Here is a 21,129-nt window from a genome sequence, read left to right as displayed (position 1 = left end):
TTTATGGATTATGGGAATTTTACTCTACAAATTAACTTTTTAGTTGACATTTTATAAGATTAAAACAAAATTTCTCAGCGTAATTGAGTACACCCCATTTAAAAAAAAAAGTTAAATATATTTTTCTCCATTTCTCAATGAATATAGGCAATGTGCTTTGGGGCATTTAAACAAAACAGATTTATTAAACAGATATATTTATTAAAATAATATTTTAGTCACCAAACATATTTAGACATTTAAATATAATACTATTAAATCAAGCAAAATGTTGCCAAAATTTTTTTTACAACCTACAAAATTTTAACTAAATTTTTTATTTTTTTTGCTTCTCTTAATTTTTCCCTATTTTTAAAATTTGTATTTAATATTTTTATATAACATATAACTTTTGGTGTACTAGTTTTTGGATCGTTATCGTAAGTTATTTTGTTAGAAAAACTCCAGATTTGGCTTCAGTACTGACTAATCTAATGTATATGCACAAATATAATATTGAATAGCTTCCTATTAAAAATATGAATTTATTAAATTTTTTTACAAACTTATTAAAATCTGTTTTCATTTTCAACACCTGTTTTAGTTGATTTGTAAACATCTCAAGTTACAAATATATACTGTATATGCATTTCATGCATTCGTTGGCCATTATCACAACTGGAAAGCTGTTAAAAGACTAATTGGTAAAGTCATAAAGACTGAGTGGGTTTTGCATCCAATGACCTACATTTTAGCCGTTAAAGATACCATCATGCATTTTTTACTTCCTTCAAGTTATCGTTAAACGAATCCATTTGTGTGATCAATCCAAACTCATTTGAACATACTTTGTGTAGCTTCTATTAATATTTCATTTGGTCCATCGTGACCAAATGGAGTGACATGCGAGACAACTCAAATGAACAATGAGGGATGGTTGACAGAAACTGACCCCAGATTGAGACAGGCGTAAAACACATGTCAAACCCATTAGATGTCGCAATCCGGCTGGGCCAAAGCCCAATTTACAACAGAGGAAAATTTAAAAACCCTTAAAGCAAGCTCTCAGAAATGGAACTGGTTTGCAGAAAACCAAATCCAAACAGCTCTCAGCAAATTAAGTGTCGAGAAACTGGAGAGAATTTGAGAAGGCTGAAAAACGTGAGCATGTGGAAGCAATTACTGGCTGCAGGCGGGATCGGTTAGCTTTCGGCTTGCCGGGTTCCTCCACGCTGCTGAGCCACCAGCCAAGTCTGTTTCCACAATCAACCAAGCCCATAATACTACCTCCTTGACTGACTGCAAAACTCTCTGGAGCTTCATAATGCTGCTTTCTCTATGCATATCAAGTTTGGAAATAAAAAAAAAAAAGTGTGAACCTTGATTCAAACAGCGACTCGCTTCGCTGAAACCGAAGGGGAATCCCACATGGAGTTGTAATGCAGAGTGCGGAGAGCTCGACTCTACATCTGGGAGGGGTCAGGAGGTTATTGATATTGTAAGACTGTGGGGACTGCTGGAAACGCATAAATAGCTGGAAGACACACAGTAATCTTGCAGTCTTCCTTTCTATGCCCGGGCACAGGTGACCTCCACTCAGCTCTTCTGCAGGAAACCTCATCTGCCTCTGCAAAATCTGTAAGTGTTTTATGTTTATTCATGCTGCACAGTGCTGAAGTGCTTCTGCTTAATTATGAATACAGCTTTATAGAACATACATTTAAACACTGTTTTATATGACAACCTATTTACAATTTACAGACTAAATCCTGCTTTAAATGTGGCAATGTCTAAATAACAGTCTAAAACACTAATAATTATTATTAAATATAAATTGTAACCGTCTATGCTAATTTAAATGATCATTTATTTAAATAATTGGATTTCTTTTAAATACTAATGTTAAGAATCACTTTTAACAAATGACTGTAACTACTGTGACATTTCATTGCCATTCCATTATTTGCTGAATACGCCATGTAACAGTGCCTGGAAAAACAGACAGAATATGGTTATCCTGACCTACATTCCTTCTTCCTTAGTCAGTGTATGACACAATTATATCAAATCACTCACAGAGGCAGCTTATGTAAAATCTTTCATTTCCACATGTTTTACCATTGTTACTTGGTTTAGTGAAAGGAGTGGTCCAAAATGTCCAAACCTGGTTATGGCATGCGTCCACATGCCCTGCATGGTAAAACAGTTCATTGTTCCTATGCAGAACCAACATGGAAAAGATGACATCTCTGAGAGTGAACTGCTGGCTGACCGTGACTCTGGCCCTGCTGAGTGGAGTCCCTGCAATGCCGGTGGATGTGGACCGCATGTGCACGGCCCCTTCCACGGCTAAGTACCGACTGACGTTTACTGGCCAGTGGACACAGACTGCCTTCCCCAAGCACTACCCTCTGTACAGGCCACCTGCTCAGTGGTCCCCCCTCATAGGTAAGCGGCTGCACTCTTAAAAATAAAGTTTCGTTATCGGCATTGATGGTTCTGTTAAAAATCGTAAAAATTCATGGATCTTGAAGGTTCTTTGAGAAACAAAAATGGTTTTGTTAAATAACTTTACAGTTATAGTGTACTGGTGGCAGAATTTGTTGCTTTGCTTTCTTTTCTGTGCTCAACCCAAGTCTTCGAAGTTGGCCCTGTCTCAGGGGTTTTACCAAGCAATTATAACTCCTCCAAAAGGATGTCAAAGTTTGTTGATTTGCAGTCTTAATAATAGAGGTTGCAAAAGAGAGTTTTCCACAGGCGTGAAGTAGCAGAAAATTATTTTGGGTTCCCAAAAAAATAAGTTACAGGTCTGAAGAACTTTTTAATAATCTCAAGAAACTGGTGTAGAACCTACAGTATGTACCTATTAATGCAGAGGAAAGTTTCCTTGTATCTTAAAAGTTCTTTGTGAAACCATAGACACCAAAAAAGAACATTTATAACAGAGATTTAATAGCTATTATAAATTAGCCCAGATGTGTCTTTTAAGTATGGCTGATCAGTGATTATTACAGGATTATTAAATAAAATCAAAATGCATCCATTTCCTATAGATTTGTGTACAAATACAAAGTTTCAATTAACAGGGATGCCAAAAGCAATCTTGGCTCTAAAGGATGAGCTTCAAGAAATTCTACCTAAAAACATGTAAAAATTTATTTCCTGTGAAAAATTTAAATCCTCCTATGATCCACTGTACTGTACATTCACACACTGTTCCTATGGGTCTGAGCACAACAAATGTGAAGGTACTTGAATATCATGTTATGCGCTAAAGCAGAAGTACACATCGAAAACCCATTTTCGTTTCAGGAGTAACTCATAGTTCAGACTATCACCTCTGGCAAAGGAATGAGTACGCCAGTAATGGGGTGAGAGAGTTCTCTGAGAGAGCAGAGGCTTGGACCCTGATAAAGGAAGTGGAGGCAGCTGGGGAACGGATCCAGAGCGTCTATGGCCTCTTCTCAGCGCCAGCTGTGGTTGGAGGAACTGGCCACGCAACCACAGAATTTGAGGTCTTTGCAAGACACTCTTTAGTAAGTACACTGTGCACTGCAGCAGGTTAAAGACAGGACAAGCCTGAGCCTCCCTTCAGAAACTAAATGCTGGTCCTGTGTATGATTATATTTATTCTACACCACATAGTTAGCCAATGTTAAATTCAATTTGGACCCCCTGTCTGACTGTATTGTATTGTTGAATCTTTCAGTTGGTTAGACTAGATAAATCAGCTAAAATTAGTTTGGCTAGGCTGGGAGACCAACTACACCAGATGACAATGTAAGACCACTAAATTACCTGGTTTAAGTTGTCACCATAGCAGGGTTTTTACAGCTTATATATATAAACCACAGATGTTTTCAGTCAGAAAATGTGGACACTTCCATACTTTTGTGACTGGCTCTCTACATGCTCACACTTCATTGGCCTCACAGGCATTCCTTATAAAATATTATAGAAAGAATTATAAATAATAAAACTTTCCAAATGAAAACAAGCCAGTGGCAACTCAAACGGGCTAATGAGCAAGCTAAAACCGCAGTGCAACTGAACACTAATGGTCTTCTTGTTTTGCAGCTATCCTTCATTGTTCGCATTGTGCCAAGTCCTGACTGGTTTGTTGGAATAGACAGTCTGAACTTGTGCGAGGGCGACCACTGGAAAGAAAACATAAGCCTTGAGCTCTACCCCTATGATGCCGGCACAGACAGTGGTTTCACCTTCTCCTCGCCAAACTTTGAGACCATTCCTCAAGACAAGGTCACTCAGGTAATGTCTAACAGACATATATTTATAACATTTGGTCAGGTCTTCCAACCTGACAAAAAGTTTCCAAACCAGCAGACCAACCTGACTTGGAGACAATTCAACACAAGGAAACTTTTTAAGGCTGGATTTAGTTACATTATTTAATCCGACCCAACCCACTTTGGAAACCATTCCCTGCTCAAGAATGAAAGAAAAAAAGTTTAGCTTTTTTTGTCTTCAAAAAAAAATCAGCAAACCTGTACACACTCTAAAGCCTGGTTTATACTTCTGCATCAAGTGATCGGCGTGACCCACGGCGCATGCAGCACGCGTAGCTGTGCATTCATACTTCTGCGCGCTTTTTCTGTTGCTCTGCAATAACACTTTCGAAACGTTAGTTGGCAGTGAGGTGTTTATGTTCCTCTGTGTCTAATTTCTTCGCTGGTGTTTTGTTTTTTCTGAACGCTTCCTTAATGTAAAAGTGGCTCAAACTCACTCATTTTGAGGCATAGATATATACACTAGATATCACATACCGAGCCAGAGCATGCGTCAATAGCGCCGCCACATTTGTACAGGGCTCCCAGGACAAATGTCATTCAACCGCACTAGTCAAGATAGTGTGCCAATTTGAAGATGCTGGACTTTAGCGCTGTGTACAGGTGTAGTAACGAGCAAACAAAGAAAACAAAGCTCAAAGGCAGAACATTTCATAGGTTTCATTTAGTTTCTTACGTTTTGTATATAATGAACTTTTGTGCTGAACAAGTAGCGTTATTGATGATAACACAATCACTTACTGCATTCACCAAAACGGAAAGTAGCTCCAACTTGCACTAAATACTAAGCTTATGGTAGTTTTGTTGAATAAAATAAGCAAACAATGTTATGAAATATGACAAGACGCTGCGGTGCCAGAAATAATGTCATAATGTTCATGTGGTCACTTGTCCATCAATGTAGAAAAGTGATGTAAAATTATAATTTTCGAAATTTAAAAAAATATTTGCATAATGACCACCAGGAGAACTCCCGATCATAGATATATGCATATTTGTGCATTTCTCTGGATCTGGAGAAAAAAGTCCTCCACTGCACATTGGTCTCGCATTCATTTCAATGGAGCGCTACCCTTTACAAAAATGGTGGCTCTATTGACGCAATCCTTCCAATAGACAACAACAGGGTAGGCGACATCTAATGTAAATTTCTATGATATTGAGGCAGGAACCGGCGGATGTGCAACACCTTTAACCATGAGGTAAACACAAAACAAAACTTTCCATCCGGAGCTCCTTCACGGGACTCCACACTTGTAAACATTTGCTCCATAGGGCTCTCGGTCCCACCCACACTTGTCAGCGATACCAAGCTAACCAATCACAGACCTTGCACTACGCATCGTTGCGACGTGTAGTTACATTTTTTGAGAGGTGGGTGTCAGCGATGCAGATGGCCACGGCGAGGGCTATGCGTCCACGCGTAGCATACATGTACGCTTGACGCAGAAGAATAAATCAGCCTTAAGAAATAAATGTATGAGATTTGTCACAGGTGTTGCACCTTTTTTAAAAGGTAAACATTTGTACTGAAATTATCAATATTGGTATCCTCACGGTACATATTAGTGCCCAAAGCTTACATATTAACACCAAAAAAGTACAGAAGTTTTCTATTTGTTGGAAGGTACCATCCCACTAACAGCTTTTGTACCATTATTTCTGATGGACCTGTTAGACTGCCTAACCAATAGTTTTTTTTAAGGCAGGCATCAAGATCTTGTTATGAATCTTGTCTTTTCCTCAACAGATAACCTCATCATTCCCAAGCCACCCTGCAAACTCCTTTTACTATCCCAGATTGAAGCATCTCCCCCCAATTGCCAAAGTTTCTCTAACTAAGATCAAGAACAACCAGATCTTCAGCTTACCCATCCAGCCAACACAATCCAATCAGATCCCAAGCGGGAATGAAATAGACGGGCCTCTTATAAGTAAGCATTGAGAATTGTTTGTGATGATTTGTGATATGAATGATATAATGGTCTTTTAAAGTCTACTCATATACAAAATCCTCTCCTGAAATATGAATCAAATTGCATTTGAATTGTATATTCATATATTCCGTTTTCGAAGAAACTCTACAAATCCGTAGAGAGAAGTTGTGGTGACTGAATCACAGGCTGTAGAAAGGTTTATCCATTCCCATGGTAACCAACACAACAAACTGCAACAAGATAATGGAGGCCAACTCGTTTAAAAGTTTCTTGCCACTCAGCACTAAGGAAGTGTTTGTCATGGAAGTGAAATGTGTGCTTCTGTTTTCCTACTTGCACAAAAGTCCCAGTCTGTGATACATATCAACCTTTAACAAGGTCAGGAGGATTTCTGGAAAGCGTCAGTGAATCCGGAGATCTTGTAGTCAAAATAAGAAGCAATTAGACCATAAGCATACAGTAAATTTAGCATAAAAATGATTTAGCATTTCAGAGACTTTCCATTTGGTTTCTTCAATGATCGGTGCTAGTTATAAGATATTTTGTGACAATTGAATGTTTTGGAAGACCAATTCAATTGTTTTTTGTGCATCTGTGTGAATCCTGCATTATGCTTAATATAATATAATTTAACTTCTGCTAATAATCATACATTTTCATACAAATCAGATCGCCAGGGACTTCCAATCCAATCGATTCATAAAAAATGAAAAATAACTAGATATTAAAAAAATAGAAAACATCGAATAACTTTCTCATTAAATTGTGTCTTTTTAAAGGAACATTGACCAGCATTATAATTAACAAAGCACAAATAGTTATGATTCTAATCAACGGCTCTCTCTTTTTTATCCACAGATACCCCTCTGGATTGCGAGGTGTCTGTGTGGTCACCTTGGGGTCTTTGTAAGGGTCAGTGCGGTGAGAAAGGGGTAAAACACAGAACCCGTTATATTCACATGCATCCTGCAAACAACGGTGCTCCCTGTCCATCCCTAGAGGAAAAGAGGCTCTGTATTCCTGACAACTGTGTGTGAATATAAATCAGACGTGCCTCATCCAAACGGAAGAATCTGCAGCTTTAAAATGAGACTTTTTAAAAGGGAATGACTGGTTTCTGTAAGACTTTGATGGGTGATTTAACGAGCTTACTGAAACAGTCTAGGCCACATTTCTCAACTTTAAAAGGAAACTGAAGTATCCAAAGCAGAAAAAAGACATTTTAAGTTCATTGCATATAAAGGTAAAATATAAGAAACTGCAGATGTCATCAGCGAAAAAAAAAAAATCTTCAAAACAGCAGTGATAGCAGGAGTTCAACTGATTTGTTTTCACTTTTTACACACTGTCCTCATGCACTGTTCATGGAGTCTGATGCTCTCTGGTGGAAAAACTCACTCGTGACATCATCACACTCAAAAGCTGAAACACATCTTTAGTTCAAACTACTCTGTTTTTGTCAATATATGTTGCATAAGTGGATGAATTCTGTACAATAACTGCAAAACTGTATATAAGTTGTAAATACAAATAAATAAAACGTGTTTCTTCTGAATGTTTGTGCCTGTGTGAAAAAAAGATTTCATGTTTAAATGAGAAATAATATCTGAAATATAAAATCTCCAGGGGCCTGATGTACAAGACTTGCGTTGAATTTATACTAAAGCATTGAGTACGGACAAAGCTGTAATTGTGCGTACGCAGTAAAAAAATCAGATGTATGAAACACTGTGTATGCAGGTATATTCTCTTTGTTCATCCGAATTAACGTGAAACTGAGCGGACATGCACGAGCGCAAAACCCCTCCCTGCCTCCTCCCCCTTATAAATATGGTAATGACTCCACTTTGGCAAAACCAAATGAAAAAGCAATGGCAAAAGCAAGCAAGCAAGAGGAGAAACTTCACAGAATGTGAATTGGAGTTGCTCAAAAAAATTGAGCTGACGCGGTTAATGCAGTGGGGTCTGAACATCGCACTGTGAGTGAATTAAAAAAGAAATTGTCCAATGTAAAGGTGCAGGTTAAGAGGAGAACAGTGGCGCACTGTCAAAGTGTGGACCGAAGAGGCGGGGGACAGGGGATGGTGAACTAACACCCTTTGAGGAGAGAGTTGCCTCAATTGTGTGCGACACTTTACTGTCTGGAGTAGTATCCGTGTCTGTGGGAGACACAGATGTATTACAAGAACACTTTGTTAGGGCGGTATAGCAGCACCCCTCCACTCTTATCAAGGCAGCACCACCGGCATTTCAGCTGCTCAATCGCATTTGAGCATCACTTATTATTTTCACATTTATTGAATGGAAATGTTTCCGATTCACGTATGCAAATTCGTTGCAGTTGATCGCTGCAAATTGCGCTTTAATGTTTGGCTGGTCAACTGCATGGTATGGAAACCTTCTATCCCTGCTAGACATGAGGATTATCCCGTCCCATACAGCTGGCATTGCACGGCTCAAAGATGACTGGCTTAACCCAGAATGGTCTGCCAGTTCCCTTTGGAAAGAACCAGTTGCCAGGATACTTTGTTGGTGTGATAATTTGTAGTGTGCTATTTAACATAATTGCCTCTAGGAGTCGCCAATTTAAATAAACACACACAAGAAATACACGCACGCCAGACATGAAATTGGCGTGGACCAACGCACATTCTCACATTAATTTCATCGTTAGTAAATCCAAACGCGAGAGTAAAATCTGGCATACGCAAAGTTTTTGTGCGTACGCAGCGTTGATACATGAGGCACCAGGGGTGTTTAAGGTTAAGGTTGGACATTAACACACCTGTTTTACAGAATCAGATTTATGTTTATTTCCATGTACTGTAGGTATACATGTACAAGGAATTTGTCTGGCTAAATTGGTGCTTAATAAAGAAAACCTAATACAAGTATAAATAATAATAGCAATGATGTGAACTATTCTGAAGTATAAGGCAAGTAAAATCTATACAATAAGAGGGAGAAAAAAAATAAAATAAACATTGACTCCATATTTGTGCAGATTATGGGCAGTGTGAATGTCTGAGATGATTCATGCTTTATGACATGGCACAATATCCTGCTGGAAGTAGCCATCAAAAGATGGGTATGGTCATAAAGGGATGGACATTGTCAGCAACAATACTCAAATAGGCTGTGGTGTTGACACGATACTCAATTGGTACTAATTGGCCCAAAGTGTGCCAGGAAAATATCCCCCACACCATTACAACACCACCACCAGCCTGAACCATTCATACAAGGCAGGATGGATCCTTTCATGTTGTTGATGCCAAATTCTGACCCTACCATCCCAATGGCCCAGCAGAAATCGAGATGCATCAGAACAGGCAACATTTTTACAATCTCCTCTTGTCCAATTTTGGTGAGCCTGTGTGAATTGTAGCCTCAGTTTCCTGTTCTTAGCTGACAGGTGTGACACCCGGCGTGGTCTTCTGCTGCTGTAACCCATCTCTCTCTCAAGGTTCTATGTGTTGTGTGTTCAGAGATGCTCTTTTGCATACCTTGGTAGTAATCAGTGGTTATTTACTGTTGTTTTTCTATATGCTCGAACCAGTCTGGCCATTCTCCTCTAACTTCTAGCATCAACAAGGCATTAGCGCCCACAGAACTGCCGCTCAGTGGATATGTTCTTAACCCTAGAGATAGTTGTGCGTGAAAATCCCAGTAGATCAGCAGTTTCTAAAATACTCAGACCAGCCCGTCTGGCACCAACAACTATGCCACGTTCAAAGTCACTTAAATCACCTTTATTTCCCATTCTGATGCTCGGTTTGAACTGCAGCAGATCATCTTGACCATGTCTACATGCCTAAATGCATTAAGTTGCTGCCATGTGATTGGCAGATTAGAAATTTGCATTAACGAGCAGTTGGACAGGTGTATCTAATAAAGTGGCAGATGAGTGTATGTTGCCATTAGCATTGAGGATGTGTCACTTGCTAAAATGGCTTATTTCTCTGTATTTGAACATTCTTTGGGTTGTGACATTTTGTGAAATGTTCTGTTTGAAAACAGGTCTTCAATAAAATTACAAGAGGTATAATATTATACAGTATGACTTGGCTGTACAAATACCTAACTGAAACAAACAAAGTTACCTTTTTACTAAGTTTTTACGCTTAATGACTGGTAATGCATTGATAATACGTAATTTCAGCCTGATCTCACGAGAAAACGTAAGTATTTTACGTTTTGACAGTTTAGTGGCTAATTCGTACGAATTCGTACGAGTTCAGACGTACGAAATTGTGCGATTTTAATAAGGAGGCGTGGCACCTAACCCCACCCCTAAACCAAACCGTCATTGGCAGATGAGCAAATCGTACTAAATTGTTCGAATTAGATCGTACGAATTCATACGAATTAGCCACTAAATCAAAAAGTTACGAATTGCCGTGAGATTGTGTTGGTAATTTCAATGGTCCTCTTTATACATTTGATCTAAAACTAACTTTGTTTTCAATTACACATCAACTAGCACAAAGCTATTTTGTGTTTAATAGACGTCTAATATACCAAGGCAGACAACAAAAGACCAAAAATAGACTACAGTCACTAAATAGACAGACTTTATATGTGGAGTCATTCATTACTGTATACAGTATTTGATGACGTCTATTTTTGGACAGTTGTTAGATGTCTATTAATTTTTTACTGACTGCCCAAATTTAGCATTATTTTAGTCAAGATATCTGAGTTTGGACTATTAGACGTCTTTTAAACACAAAGATGCTTGCTGGGCATATTAGTAGTCTGTTTGCTTAAAATACTTGCTTTAAAATTGTCCACCAACAGACATTTAACAGACTAACTTTGCAAGTACACGTCAACTTATCCCAAAGGTTAAACCTAGTCTTGAAATACTCTCCTAATAATCTAAGAGTTGTTTAAATGTATATAGTTGCAAAGTTATAGTTGACAGAATATCAAAAGGAACCAGCAAAATGAAGTGTGACCAACTAGTTTTATAAACATCTTTAGCTTTAGGATTAGCCTTATCATTCCTTTCCTTAACCTTGTTTAAACACGACTCTACAAACCACAGCTGTAGTTTTCCCACAGTAATTCTGCAGCGCACATACAGCTTTACTTGTTTCCATCTGTTCGCCTTTTTGAAGCTTTCCTACTTTAAAAATGAATTGTTTTACTGTAATGAATGGGAGTCTGACAGGCCTGTTGCTAGCCAGTTTTGTTATTTTGGCTCCAGCTATGTATTTTGATTTAGGGGAACAAGAGGAAAAGTGCATCATCGAGGAGATTCCAGTGGACACACTGGTGACAGGTCAGTGAAGATGAATTGTGCTGTTATACACTATTAGGTATTTTTATTCAATTATACATGAATTGTGGGTTATTATACAGTTATTTGATCCTGAATAGTTTCTGTATCACTGTAGGCTTTAGGATATTACAAATTATTTAAGTCAGTTTGATACATTAAGCTTAAAAATATAATAATACTTTTAATGCATGTAAAGTGTTACTCTGTAGACATATTTAGGCTTTACATGTCTTTCTTTGAAGACAAATTATTACTTTAAGTATAAATAATCAAGATAAATTCTAAAGGTACATGTTTGCATAACGTCTAATACATCTGGAATATTCATACATATCTGGACAACAGGATCCAGGTAACCTGAGGCCAGAGGAAATTCAGGGGATTTCAGACTCGTAATTTAAAAGTAACAATCTGAAATGTTGTAAAGCATAATGTCCACGCAAAAGTGATTCTTTCCAAAAGAAAACATTTCTGTCTGTTTTTTTTTTTTGGTCATTTTTATAAATTGATTTAAATGTCTCTTTTATTTTAATTCAATTTATTTTATAACATATTAACTTTATAAAGTAGCTTAAATTTAAAGACACATAAATGTAGACATGTTTTATATACATCTCATTTAATTAATTTCTTCATTTTCCTTCAGCTTAGTTCCTTTATTCATTAGGAGTCACCACAGCGGAACAAACCGCTAACTTATCCAGCATATGTTTTACACAGCGGATGCCCTTCCAGTACTGGGAAATATCCATATAGAGTACACTTTTTCACACACATACATTACGGAGAAACCGGGGCACCCGGAAGAAACCCACATGAACATGGGGGAAACATGCAAACTCCACGCAGAAATGCCAACTGACCCAGCCGGGGCTCGGACCAGAGACTTTCTTGCTGTGAGGCGACAGTGCTAACCACTGAGCCACTATTTTATTATACATTTTATTTCATTATACGCTTTTTATGATTCTTTTTTCATTCATTCATTTATTCATTCATTCATTCATTCATTTTCGGCTTAATCCTTTATTAAAGTCGCCACAGCGAAATGAACCGCCAACTTATCCAGCATATGTTTTACACAGCGGATGCCCTTCCAGTACTGGGAAATATCCATATAGAGTACACTTTTCCCACACACATACATTACAGGGAAACCGGATCACCCAGAAGAAACCCACATGAACATGGGGGAAACATGCAAACTCCACGCAGAAATGCCAACTGACCCAGCCGGGGCTCGGACCAGAGACTTTCTTGCTGTGAGGCGACAGTGCTAACCACTGAGCCACTATTTTATTATACATTTTATTTCATTATACGCTTTTTATGATTCTTTTTTCATTCATTCATTCATTCATTCATTCATTTTCGGCTTAATCCTTTATTAAAGTCGCCACAGCGAAATGAACCGCCAACTTATCCAGCATATGGTTTTATGCAGCGAATGCCCCTCCAGCTGCAACACATCACTAGGGAACACCCATACACAATCAATCACACACATACACTATGGCCAATTTGCCTACCCAATTCACCTATAGCACATGTCTTTGGACTTGTGGGGAAAACCGGAGCACCTGGAGGAAACCCACGCGAACACGGGAAGAACATGCAAACTCCACAGACAGAAATGCCAACTGACCCAGCCGAGACTCGAACCAGCAACCTTCTTGCTGTGAGGTGATCGTGCTACCCATTGAGCCACCAAGTCGCCTGATTCTTTTTCCAGTTAACGTTTATTTTATTTTAAGTTAAAAAAAGAAGAAGAAAAAAAGGTTTTATGGTCTATACACTGGGCTTTTTGGAAAGGCTGTCTTTTAAAACAGCCATTTAAACAGATGCTGCGATCAAATACTAAAATTGTAAGACATTCTAAATTGCGCATTCGATAAACACTTTATTATTCTATGAGGCGAAGAGTAATTATGACAGATACAACATAGCGACATAGTATTTCATTCATGTACAGTACAATTAATAGAACTAATATAGAGCTATTTAACAAATGCAAATAATTTCTAACCAAAGACAATTCAGTTTATTGTACGGTATGTGATTTCAGACACAGCAAGAGCGATTTAAACTGACAATGAAAACAAGACATATTTACCAAAAAATCGAAATAAAAAGTAACTAAATAAATAAATACATTTTGATAATAAAAAATATAATCTCCAAAAATAAAATTGAGGTAATACATGGTCAATATATCATTCCTCAGTATTATAGCGTGATATTATACACATCATACTAATTCTAGGAGGATAAGTGACACATTATATAGTGCCACTATATCCACTTTTTATTCTGACAAAATGTAAACAATAAAAAGGAAATTCTAGGGTGGTTGCGAGAGCTCAAATACACTGCAAGTTAAAATAATAGAAATAAATAAATAGATAAGCACTAACAAATTAAGAAAGCATCTTTAATAATTTAACACATGCAAAGTCTCGGAACACATGCAAATACCAGCCTGATCTTATTAAGAGACGTAACTATTTTAAGTTTTGTCAGTTTAGTGGCTAATTCGTACGCATTCATACTAGTTCAGTCATGCAAAATGTACGATTTTAAAAAGGAGGTGGCACCAAACCCCGTCTCTCAACCCAACCGTCATTGGAAGATGAGCAAATCATACTAAATTGTATGAATAAGATCAAACAAATTCATATGAATTTGCCACTAAATCAAAAAGTTACGAATTGCCATGAGATTGTGTTGGCAAATACAGAAATGCACTGCAAATAGTTCAGACCACAATGAAAATGTGTCCGGCAGGACCCCAAATGTGTTGAACCCGGCTGCTTCCTGTTTAGAGTCAGCCGTGTAGTCTGTGTTGTTTTTATGTTTTGATGTCCTGGTTCCTTGACGTTAGTATATTTTAGTAATTTTAAAAGTTAATCTTTATTCTTAAAGTTACTTGTTCAATTTGTCAGGTTATTAGAGCTAAGAATATACAACTAATAAGAAACCGTAAAACCAGGACGTTAAAATAAACAACAGCAACAACAAAAAGCTCACCTTTTTCTTGTCTTCCAGTACATTGTCGTTAAGGTCTGAGCTATTTGCAGAGCATTTCTGTATTTGTTTCTGTACAAATGCAGATGTTTTCTTAATTTGTTAGTGTTTTCTTAACTCGCAGCATGTTCGAGCTGTCTCAGCCACAGAGAAAACGAGTTTGAAAGTCAAATAGTGTCCTAATCATAAGCTTCCTTTTTTGTGTGCAAATTTTTAGCCCTAATAATTTGACAATTTCTACAAATAACATTAAATGACTCTCTTTAAATGTCATTTTACATCGAATATACACAAAAAATAAGAAACCGGACAACAAGAATGTTAAAATAAACGAAAAACTCAACTCTCAGATCTCCATAACCAGTGTTGACGCATTAGAAGTAACTCAAGTTATGTAATAATAGTAATTTTCTTTGTAACGGGTAAAGCATTACTTATAAAATTTAAGCTACAATATTTGAGTTACTTTTTAGTTTAGTTTATTTGCTGTTAAAAAAAACTGCTGAATTAAAATTAACGTAGTCAAGTTCAAGAGTTCCCACTTAGATATGCTTGGCGTATAAAGCAGGTTTGGCATGCTGTCCCGGGAGAGAACCCTGAGCTCGGAGATATTTGAGCCCAGGGCTCCAGCCCAGTCGATAAGCATATCAGGAGATCCGAGATCAGGTAGGTCTCGAGAGCTCCCCCTTTAAGAAAAGGGAGGAAAAGGAGGAGAAGGGGTGGAAGGGGGGATTCTTCCAAACGAAGATAAAACATTAGGGAGAAAATGATCCATTTATAGTAAACTAGGATCACTCTGATTGGATTATTACTGATTACTGATGAGTGGCCAGACGTGCTCAATCATATCACGTGCTCCTCTCGAAATTAGTTTATGAAACTTCACTTAAATCCTGCTCACAATGAGAGAATGCAGGAAATGAAGACAGCAGAGCCTTATATTTCTGTGATGGAAATATGCTCATTAGGATTATTTGAATAGATTTTTTAATAAGACAAAAAGCACAAAAGTAACCAACATAGCTTTAAACTTTCATGTATCTGTAAATACGACATGTATAGCTCTGGGGTCAGGAAGTTGTACGAAGAAAACATTATCCTACATTCATTTTTTTTATTTTTTTTTAGGTTAACAAAGGTTATCCAGTGTAACTCCTCTATTTAAAGAAAAAGAAAAGGAACCCCCCACCCTTCAAGTTCTGAAGAAGCCTTAGCAAAGTCAGAAAAAGTAATGCCAAAATAACTCAAAAATAACATAATGCATTACTTATCATAAATGTAACTAAGTAACGCAATTACTTACTTTTTTGGGAAGTAACTCAATATTGTAATGCATTACTTTCTAAAGTAACTTTCTGCAACACTGCCAACAACACCGCTAACTCTAAACAGGAATCAGCCAGGTTCCTCACTTGGGGTCTCAACAATTTTTGTAGTGCGTTTCTATATTTGCATGGCAATTTGCGTGAGTGTGTGTTGTCAAACCGTTGAAACCGTCTTCTCATTTTGTCAGTTTTTCTATTTGCATGTGTTAACACAGCACGTTTGAGTTCTCTTTGTCACCATAAAATTGAGCTTTTCACAGTAGATAAACTGCTACATACATTTGAAGTCAGAATTATTAAACGTCCTGAATTATTAACCCCCCGTTTATTTGTTCTCCCAATTTCTGTTTAACCGATTTTTTCAACACATTTCTAAACATAAATGTTTTAAAAATTTATTTCTAATAACTGATTTATTTTATCTTTGCCATAATGACAGTAAATAATATTTTACTAGATATTTTTCAAGACACTTCTATACAGCTTAAAGTGACATTTAAAAACGTAACTAGGTTAATTAGATTAATTAGGCAGGTTAGGGTAATTAGGCAAGTTATTGTATAATGATGGTTTGTTCTGTAGACAAACGAAAAAAATATAGCTTGAAGGGGCTAATAATTTTGACCTTAAATGTTTTTTTTTAAAATTAAAACTGCTTTTATTCTAGCCGAAATAAAACAAATAAGAGTTTCTCCAGAAGAAAAAATATTATCAAACATACTGTGAAAATTTTCTTGCTCTGTTAAACATAATTTGGAAAATATTTTAAAAAGAAAAAAATTTCAAAGGGTGATTAATAATTCTGATTTTAACTTTAATTCATTAATTTATTTTAACTGTACATAAAAACAAAACTACAGTATCACAAATGCTTTGGTTTCTCCTCCAGGTGTACTCATGCTTGAGTACTGGGATGAAAACAAAAAGAGCAATATCCCACATCTTGGTTTGACTGTAACCGTGAGAGACCCTCAACATGAGGTTTGAAGCATTCAGCCCCTCCTGCACTTATAACATAACTCTGAATTACACAGTAAACTCTTAAGTCTTACCATCTGGAACAGTTCTTCTGATATGCTCTGTCATTTGGCAGGTGGTCTTGTTAAAACGCTTTGGGAGGTATGGAAAATTCACCTTTACATCCCCTGCTTCGGGTCAACATTTTCTGTGCATGCAATCCAACTCCACCAGGTTCTCTGTATTTGCCGGAGATCGTCTAGTGAGTTCTGAGAACATCAATTAGAAAATATTTTTTGGACAAAATAAAAAGTCAAAATTTTTTTTTGTCTTGTGTCGAGTCCAAATATCTAAAAATTCTTAAATCTTGTTGAGTTTTTCCTAAATAACAACCAAAATAATCTGCCACTGGGGTAAATAAAGTAATCTTGTTTTCAGTTTGAAATAAGAGTATTTCATTTATCCTACTAGTAGATAATTTAAAGGAAATTGTTTTATAGATTTCATGTAATTTTTTTTATTTGGACTAAAAACAAGACAAAAACTAAGTACTGTAATAAAATGATCGTTTATTTTGTGGTGTCACAGAATACATTGTTCATTTATTTGAGCGCAATATTACAGACCATTATCAGTATGCAGATAGAAGCATAAATAACAGCATTGTGAGAAAGTTGCAATCTTGAAAGTACAGTGTTACATTTTATTTTACTATATATATATATATATATATATTATATATATATATATATATATATATATATATATATATAATTATTATTATTTTTTTTTCTTTTACTTTTTACTGTTGTTGGAGATTAGTTTTTGAAAAAGTGTTTTATATTGTATAAATATTAATTTTACACCTCTACATTTTTATTCAAATATTTGCCCTGACATTCAAAATAAAGTAAGAAATACAGTATGATCGCATATGAATGAGTACATTTCAGGTTATATACTTTAAAATGTAAATCTGAATTACAGAAATGGTGCTATACATACATACATACATACATACATACACATATATATATATATATATATATATATATATATATATATATATATATATATATATATATATATATGTGTATGTATGTATGTATGTATGTATGTATGTATGTATGTATGTATGTATGTATGTATGTATGTATGTATGTATGTATGTATGTATGTATATATATATATATATATGTATATATATATATATATATATATATATATATATATATATATATATATATATATATATATATATATATATATATATATATATATCGGCCACTTTATTAGGTACACCTGTCAGCTAAAAACTGAAAACTGAGGCTACAATTCGTACAATTGGACAATAGAGGATTGGAAAAACGTTGCCTGGTCTGATGAGTCTCTATTTCTGCTGTGACATTCGGATGGTAGGGTCAGAATTTGGCATCAACAACATGAAGGCATGGATCCATCCTGCCTTGTGTCAACGGTTCAGGCCAGTGTTGGTGTAAGGGTGGTGGATATTTTCCACCACAAACTTTGGCCACATTTTGACGACCGATTGAGCATTGTGTTAATGCCACAGCCTCCCTGAGTATTGTTGCTGACCATGTCCATCCCTTTATGACCACAGTGTACCCAACTTCTGATGGCTACGTGTCATAAAGGGCGAATCATCTCAGACTTGTTTCTTGAACATGACAATGAGTTCACTGTACTCAAATGGCCTCCACAGTCACCAGATTTTAATCCAATAGAGCACCTTTGGGATGTGGCGGAACAGGAGATTTGCATTTGCATGATGCCATTATGTCAATATGGACCAAAATCTCTGAGGAATATTTCCAGTACCTTGTTGAATCTATGCCACGAAGGATTAAGGCATCTCTGAAGGCAAAAGGGTGTACTAGTAAGGTGTAGCTAATAAAGTGGCCGGTGAGTGTATATCCTAATAAGAAAATGAGATTACTTTGATATGAGACTTTTGTCATGATGGAGCCCTAGAATTTAACATGCTTCAGATGTGTGCTAGAAGCTTTTACGTTTCTCTTTATGTACAGAAAGTGCATTTAGACGTTCAAATGGGTGAACACACCATTGATCCTAATGCTGCCAAGACAAAGGATACTATGAAAGCAATGGAGTACAACCTGCAACATCTCATTGACCAGATGCGTTACATTAGCAGACAGCAAGATTTCCAAAGGGTAAGCAAACACATGCTGTATATTGGCCTGACAACAAAATGTTACCATATTTTCTGCTCGCAAGAATCTGAATGAGAACCAGACCAAGTGTCATCTGTCCACATTTTCCAAGGTGTACTACTTACTCTCGGGTGATTATGTGCAATTTGTATCTGTTTATTTTACTGCAACCAGGAACGTGAGGAGAAGTTTCGCCAAATGAGCGAGGAAACGAATGGAAACGTTTTGTGGTGGGCCATTATTCAGACATCAATACTGCTCTCTGTTGGATTCTGGCAAATGAAAAACCTCAAAGACTTTTTCATCGAAAAGAAGTTGGTTTAGCTTTATGAAATGACTAACTGCTCGTTTAAATAATTCTAAGACCGTTTGAAGCATTTTGATAAATTAGCTCACTCGAGAGGGAACTATCATTTACTCTGTAATACAAATAAAAAATGTTTCTGGGCTGATGGTAATAAATTCAATTTATTTACTTAATAAACTCTATAAATCTTCTTATTTGTGTTTTATGTCACTAGAGTTGTGCTTTCAACTAACAATATTTATTTGAAGCTTTATTGGTAGCTATAGTTTCCACCAAATTGTCATTATTTAAAAGATTATGTATCTTTCAATGGGGTAAATGTACAGCTAGTGTTTTTCAGCCAATGATGAACTTCTGGTGAAAGCTTAATGTGATTATTTTCAATTTCATAAGGTTCCTTTTACAGCATCAATGCTGTAATGTAATTACAATATAATCAGTTAAACAGACTTAAGCATTCATTTAGTTGTTCAAGCGTAAAACAAAATGAAAGACCGTATAACTGCTAGCGGCGTCAGGATCAGCAGGCAAGCGCAGAAACTCTGTTGAAAATACTGGGGTAAAATAAATTGAATGCAGTGCTTCTTGTCTGGTCTGAGACCCGTTTTATATCGTATATCTATCAGGCAGTACAGATTGCTGATTTTTAAAGAAATCAGACTGTAAACGTGACGATTTTATAATGGAAAGACATTTCACCAGAAGAGCGGAGTCTGGCTGAAATTAAAAGTCTATGTGCATATACCCCATTCAGGATTACCCATAATGAGTATTTTTTCTTTCAAAAATGAAATTATATTTTATTTTAATTCATCTCTTTATTTAGCAAAGATGTTCTTTTTTTTTTCTTCTTACTCCATTATTATACCATGCAAATATTATACCATTTCAAATATTTGCAATGTTTGCTGGTTAATTGATCTGCAAATTTTGTGATTTAAGGCAAGTTTAATAGGACTTGGCGATATGGCAAAAATGCTATCTCGATAATTATTTTTCATATTGAACGATAACGATATATCTTTTCGATTTCCACAAAAATCAGAGGGTCCATTAAATAGCATAACATTTTCATTCAATAAATTTTTGGTGGCCGAAAATTCAGTACATCTCTAATATCAACACACTTTTAGATTCCCATTGTTGCACATTTCTGCTGTGTGATTGCCTCTTATATAAATATAGAGTAAAAAAGTCCAGAGCTTATCATTGTTATTGACATAAATTTTATTGTGATTCGATATAATATCATTTATCGGCCCAGCCCTAGGTTTAAAAACTACAAAACATAAAAAAAAATATGCATTTTGTTATCACAGTTGCTCATGTCTTAATTACATGTAGGCATTTGACAGATACTTTTATCCTAAACAATTACATGTGTGTCAGCGGCATATATTGTTTATTTTACTAGAAATAGTTGATTTTATTGTTGCTAGTGCTATTTTATTCATTTATTTGAACTGAACATCACTTAACTTTAAATTATAAATTGATAAAATAAAAAAAAAAAAAAAAAAAAAAAAAAAAAAAATATATATATATATATATATATATATATATATATATATATATATATATATATATATATATATATATATATATATATATATATATATATATATATTAAAAATTGCATTTGTTTGTTAAATACTGTTTTAACAATCAGTTTTTAAAATAATTAAAAATATATATTACTGATATTCTTGTTGTATTATTATTAATAAGTTAATTAAATATTATTAGTAGTAATTTTGAGGATGTGTGAGAATTAACTATAGTTGAACTAATGTTATTCATGTCAAATGTTT

At 35.8% G+C, this 21,129-nt stretch overlaps 2 protein-coding genes across 2 annotated transcripts; both read left to right on the top strand.

Moving 5' to 3' along the window:
• The first annotated feature begins 1,251 nt into the window (after positions 1-1,251).
• Positions 1,252-7,778, top strand: spon2b (spondin 2b, extracellular matrix protein). The gene is made up of 6 exons (XM_056472513.1): positions 1,252-1,617; positions 2,204-2,427; positions 3,292-3,515; positions 4,057-4,248; positions 6,037-6,220; positions 7,082-7,778. Exons 2-6 carry the CDS (start codon positions 2,211-2,213, stop codon positions 7,258-7,260), a joined length of 996 nt encoding a protein of 331 aa, XP_056328488.1. The 5' UTR covers positions 1,252-1,617; positions 2,204-2,210; the 3' UTR covers positions 7,261-7,778.
• A 3,513-nt stretch (positions 7,779-11,291) lies between these two features.
• si:ch211-255i20.3 (transmembrane emp24 domain-containing protein 11) lies at positions 11,292-19,489 on the top strand. Its single transcript, XM_056472463.1, has 5 exons — positions 11,292-11,510; positions 16,749-16,840; positions 16,953-17,078; positions 18,865-19,011; positions 19,186-19,489. The coding sequence occupies exons 1-5, from the start codon at positions 11,363-11,365 to the stop codon at positions 19,333-19,335; spliced, it is 663 nt and encodes a 220-aa protein (XP_056328438.1). The 5' UTR covers positions 11,292-11,362; the 3' UTR covers positions 19,336-19,489.
• Positions 19,490-21,129: the final 1,640 nt, after the last annotated feature.

Source organism: Danio aesculapii, chromosome 14 (genome assembly GCF_903798145.1).
Source record: "Danio aesculapii chromosome 14, fDanAes4.1, whole genome shotgun sequence".
NCBI lineage: Eukaryota > Metazoa > Chordata > Actinopteri > Cypriniformes > Danionidae > Danio > Danio aesculapii.
This window is presented reverse-complemented; position numbering and strand designations above follow the sequence as displayed.

Bases quoted from the DNA above. Each gene is read 5' to 3' on its own strand.
- spon2b (XM_056472513.1), top strand. From the start codon at position 2,211: ATGGAAAAGATGACATCTCTGAGAGTGAACTGCTGGCTGACCGTGACT. The intron at 2,428-3,291 runs GTAAGCGGCTGC...TTTTCGTTTCAG, and splicing joins TCAGTGGTCCCCCCTCATAG to GAGTAACTCATAGTTCAGAC. The intron at 4,249-6,036 runs GTAATGTCTAAC...TTTCCTCAACAG, and splicing joins CTCAAGACAAGGTCACTCAG to ATAACCTCATCATTCCCAAG.
- si:ch211-255i20.3 (XM_056472463.1), top strand. From the start codon at position 11,363: ATGAATTGTTTTACTGTAATGAATGGGAGTCTGACAGGCCTGTTGCTA. The intron at 11,511-16,748 runs GTCAGTGAAGAT...TTTCTCCTCCAG, and splicing joins AGTGGACACACTGGTGACAG to GTGTACTCATGCTTGAGTAC. The intron at 17,079-18,864 runs GTGAGTTCTGAG...CTTTATGTACAG, and splicing joins TATTTGCCGGAGATCGTCTA to AAAGTGCATTTAGACGTTCA.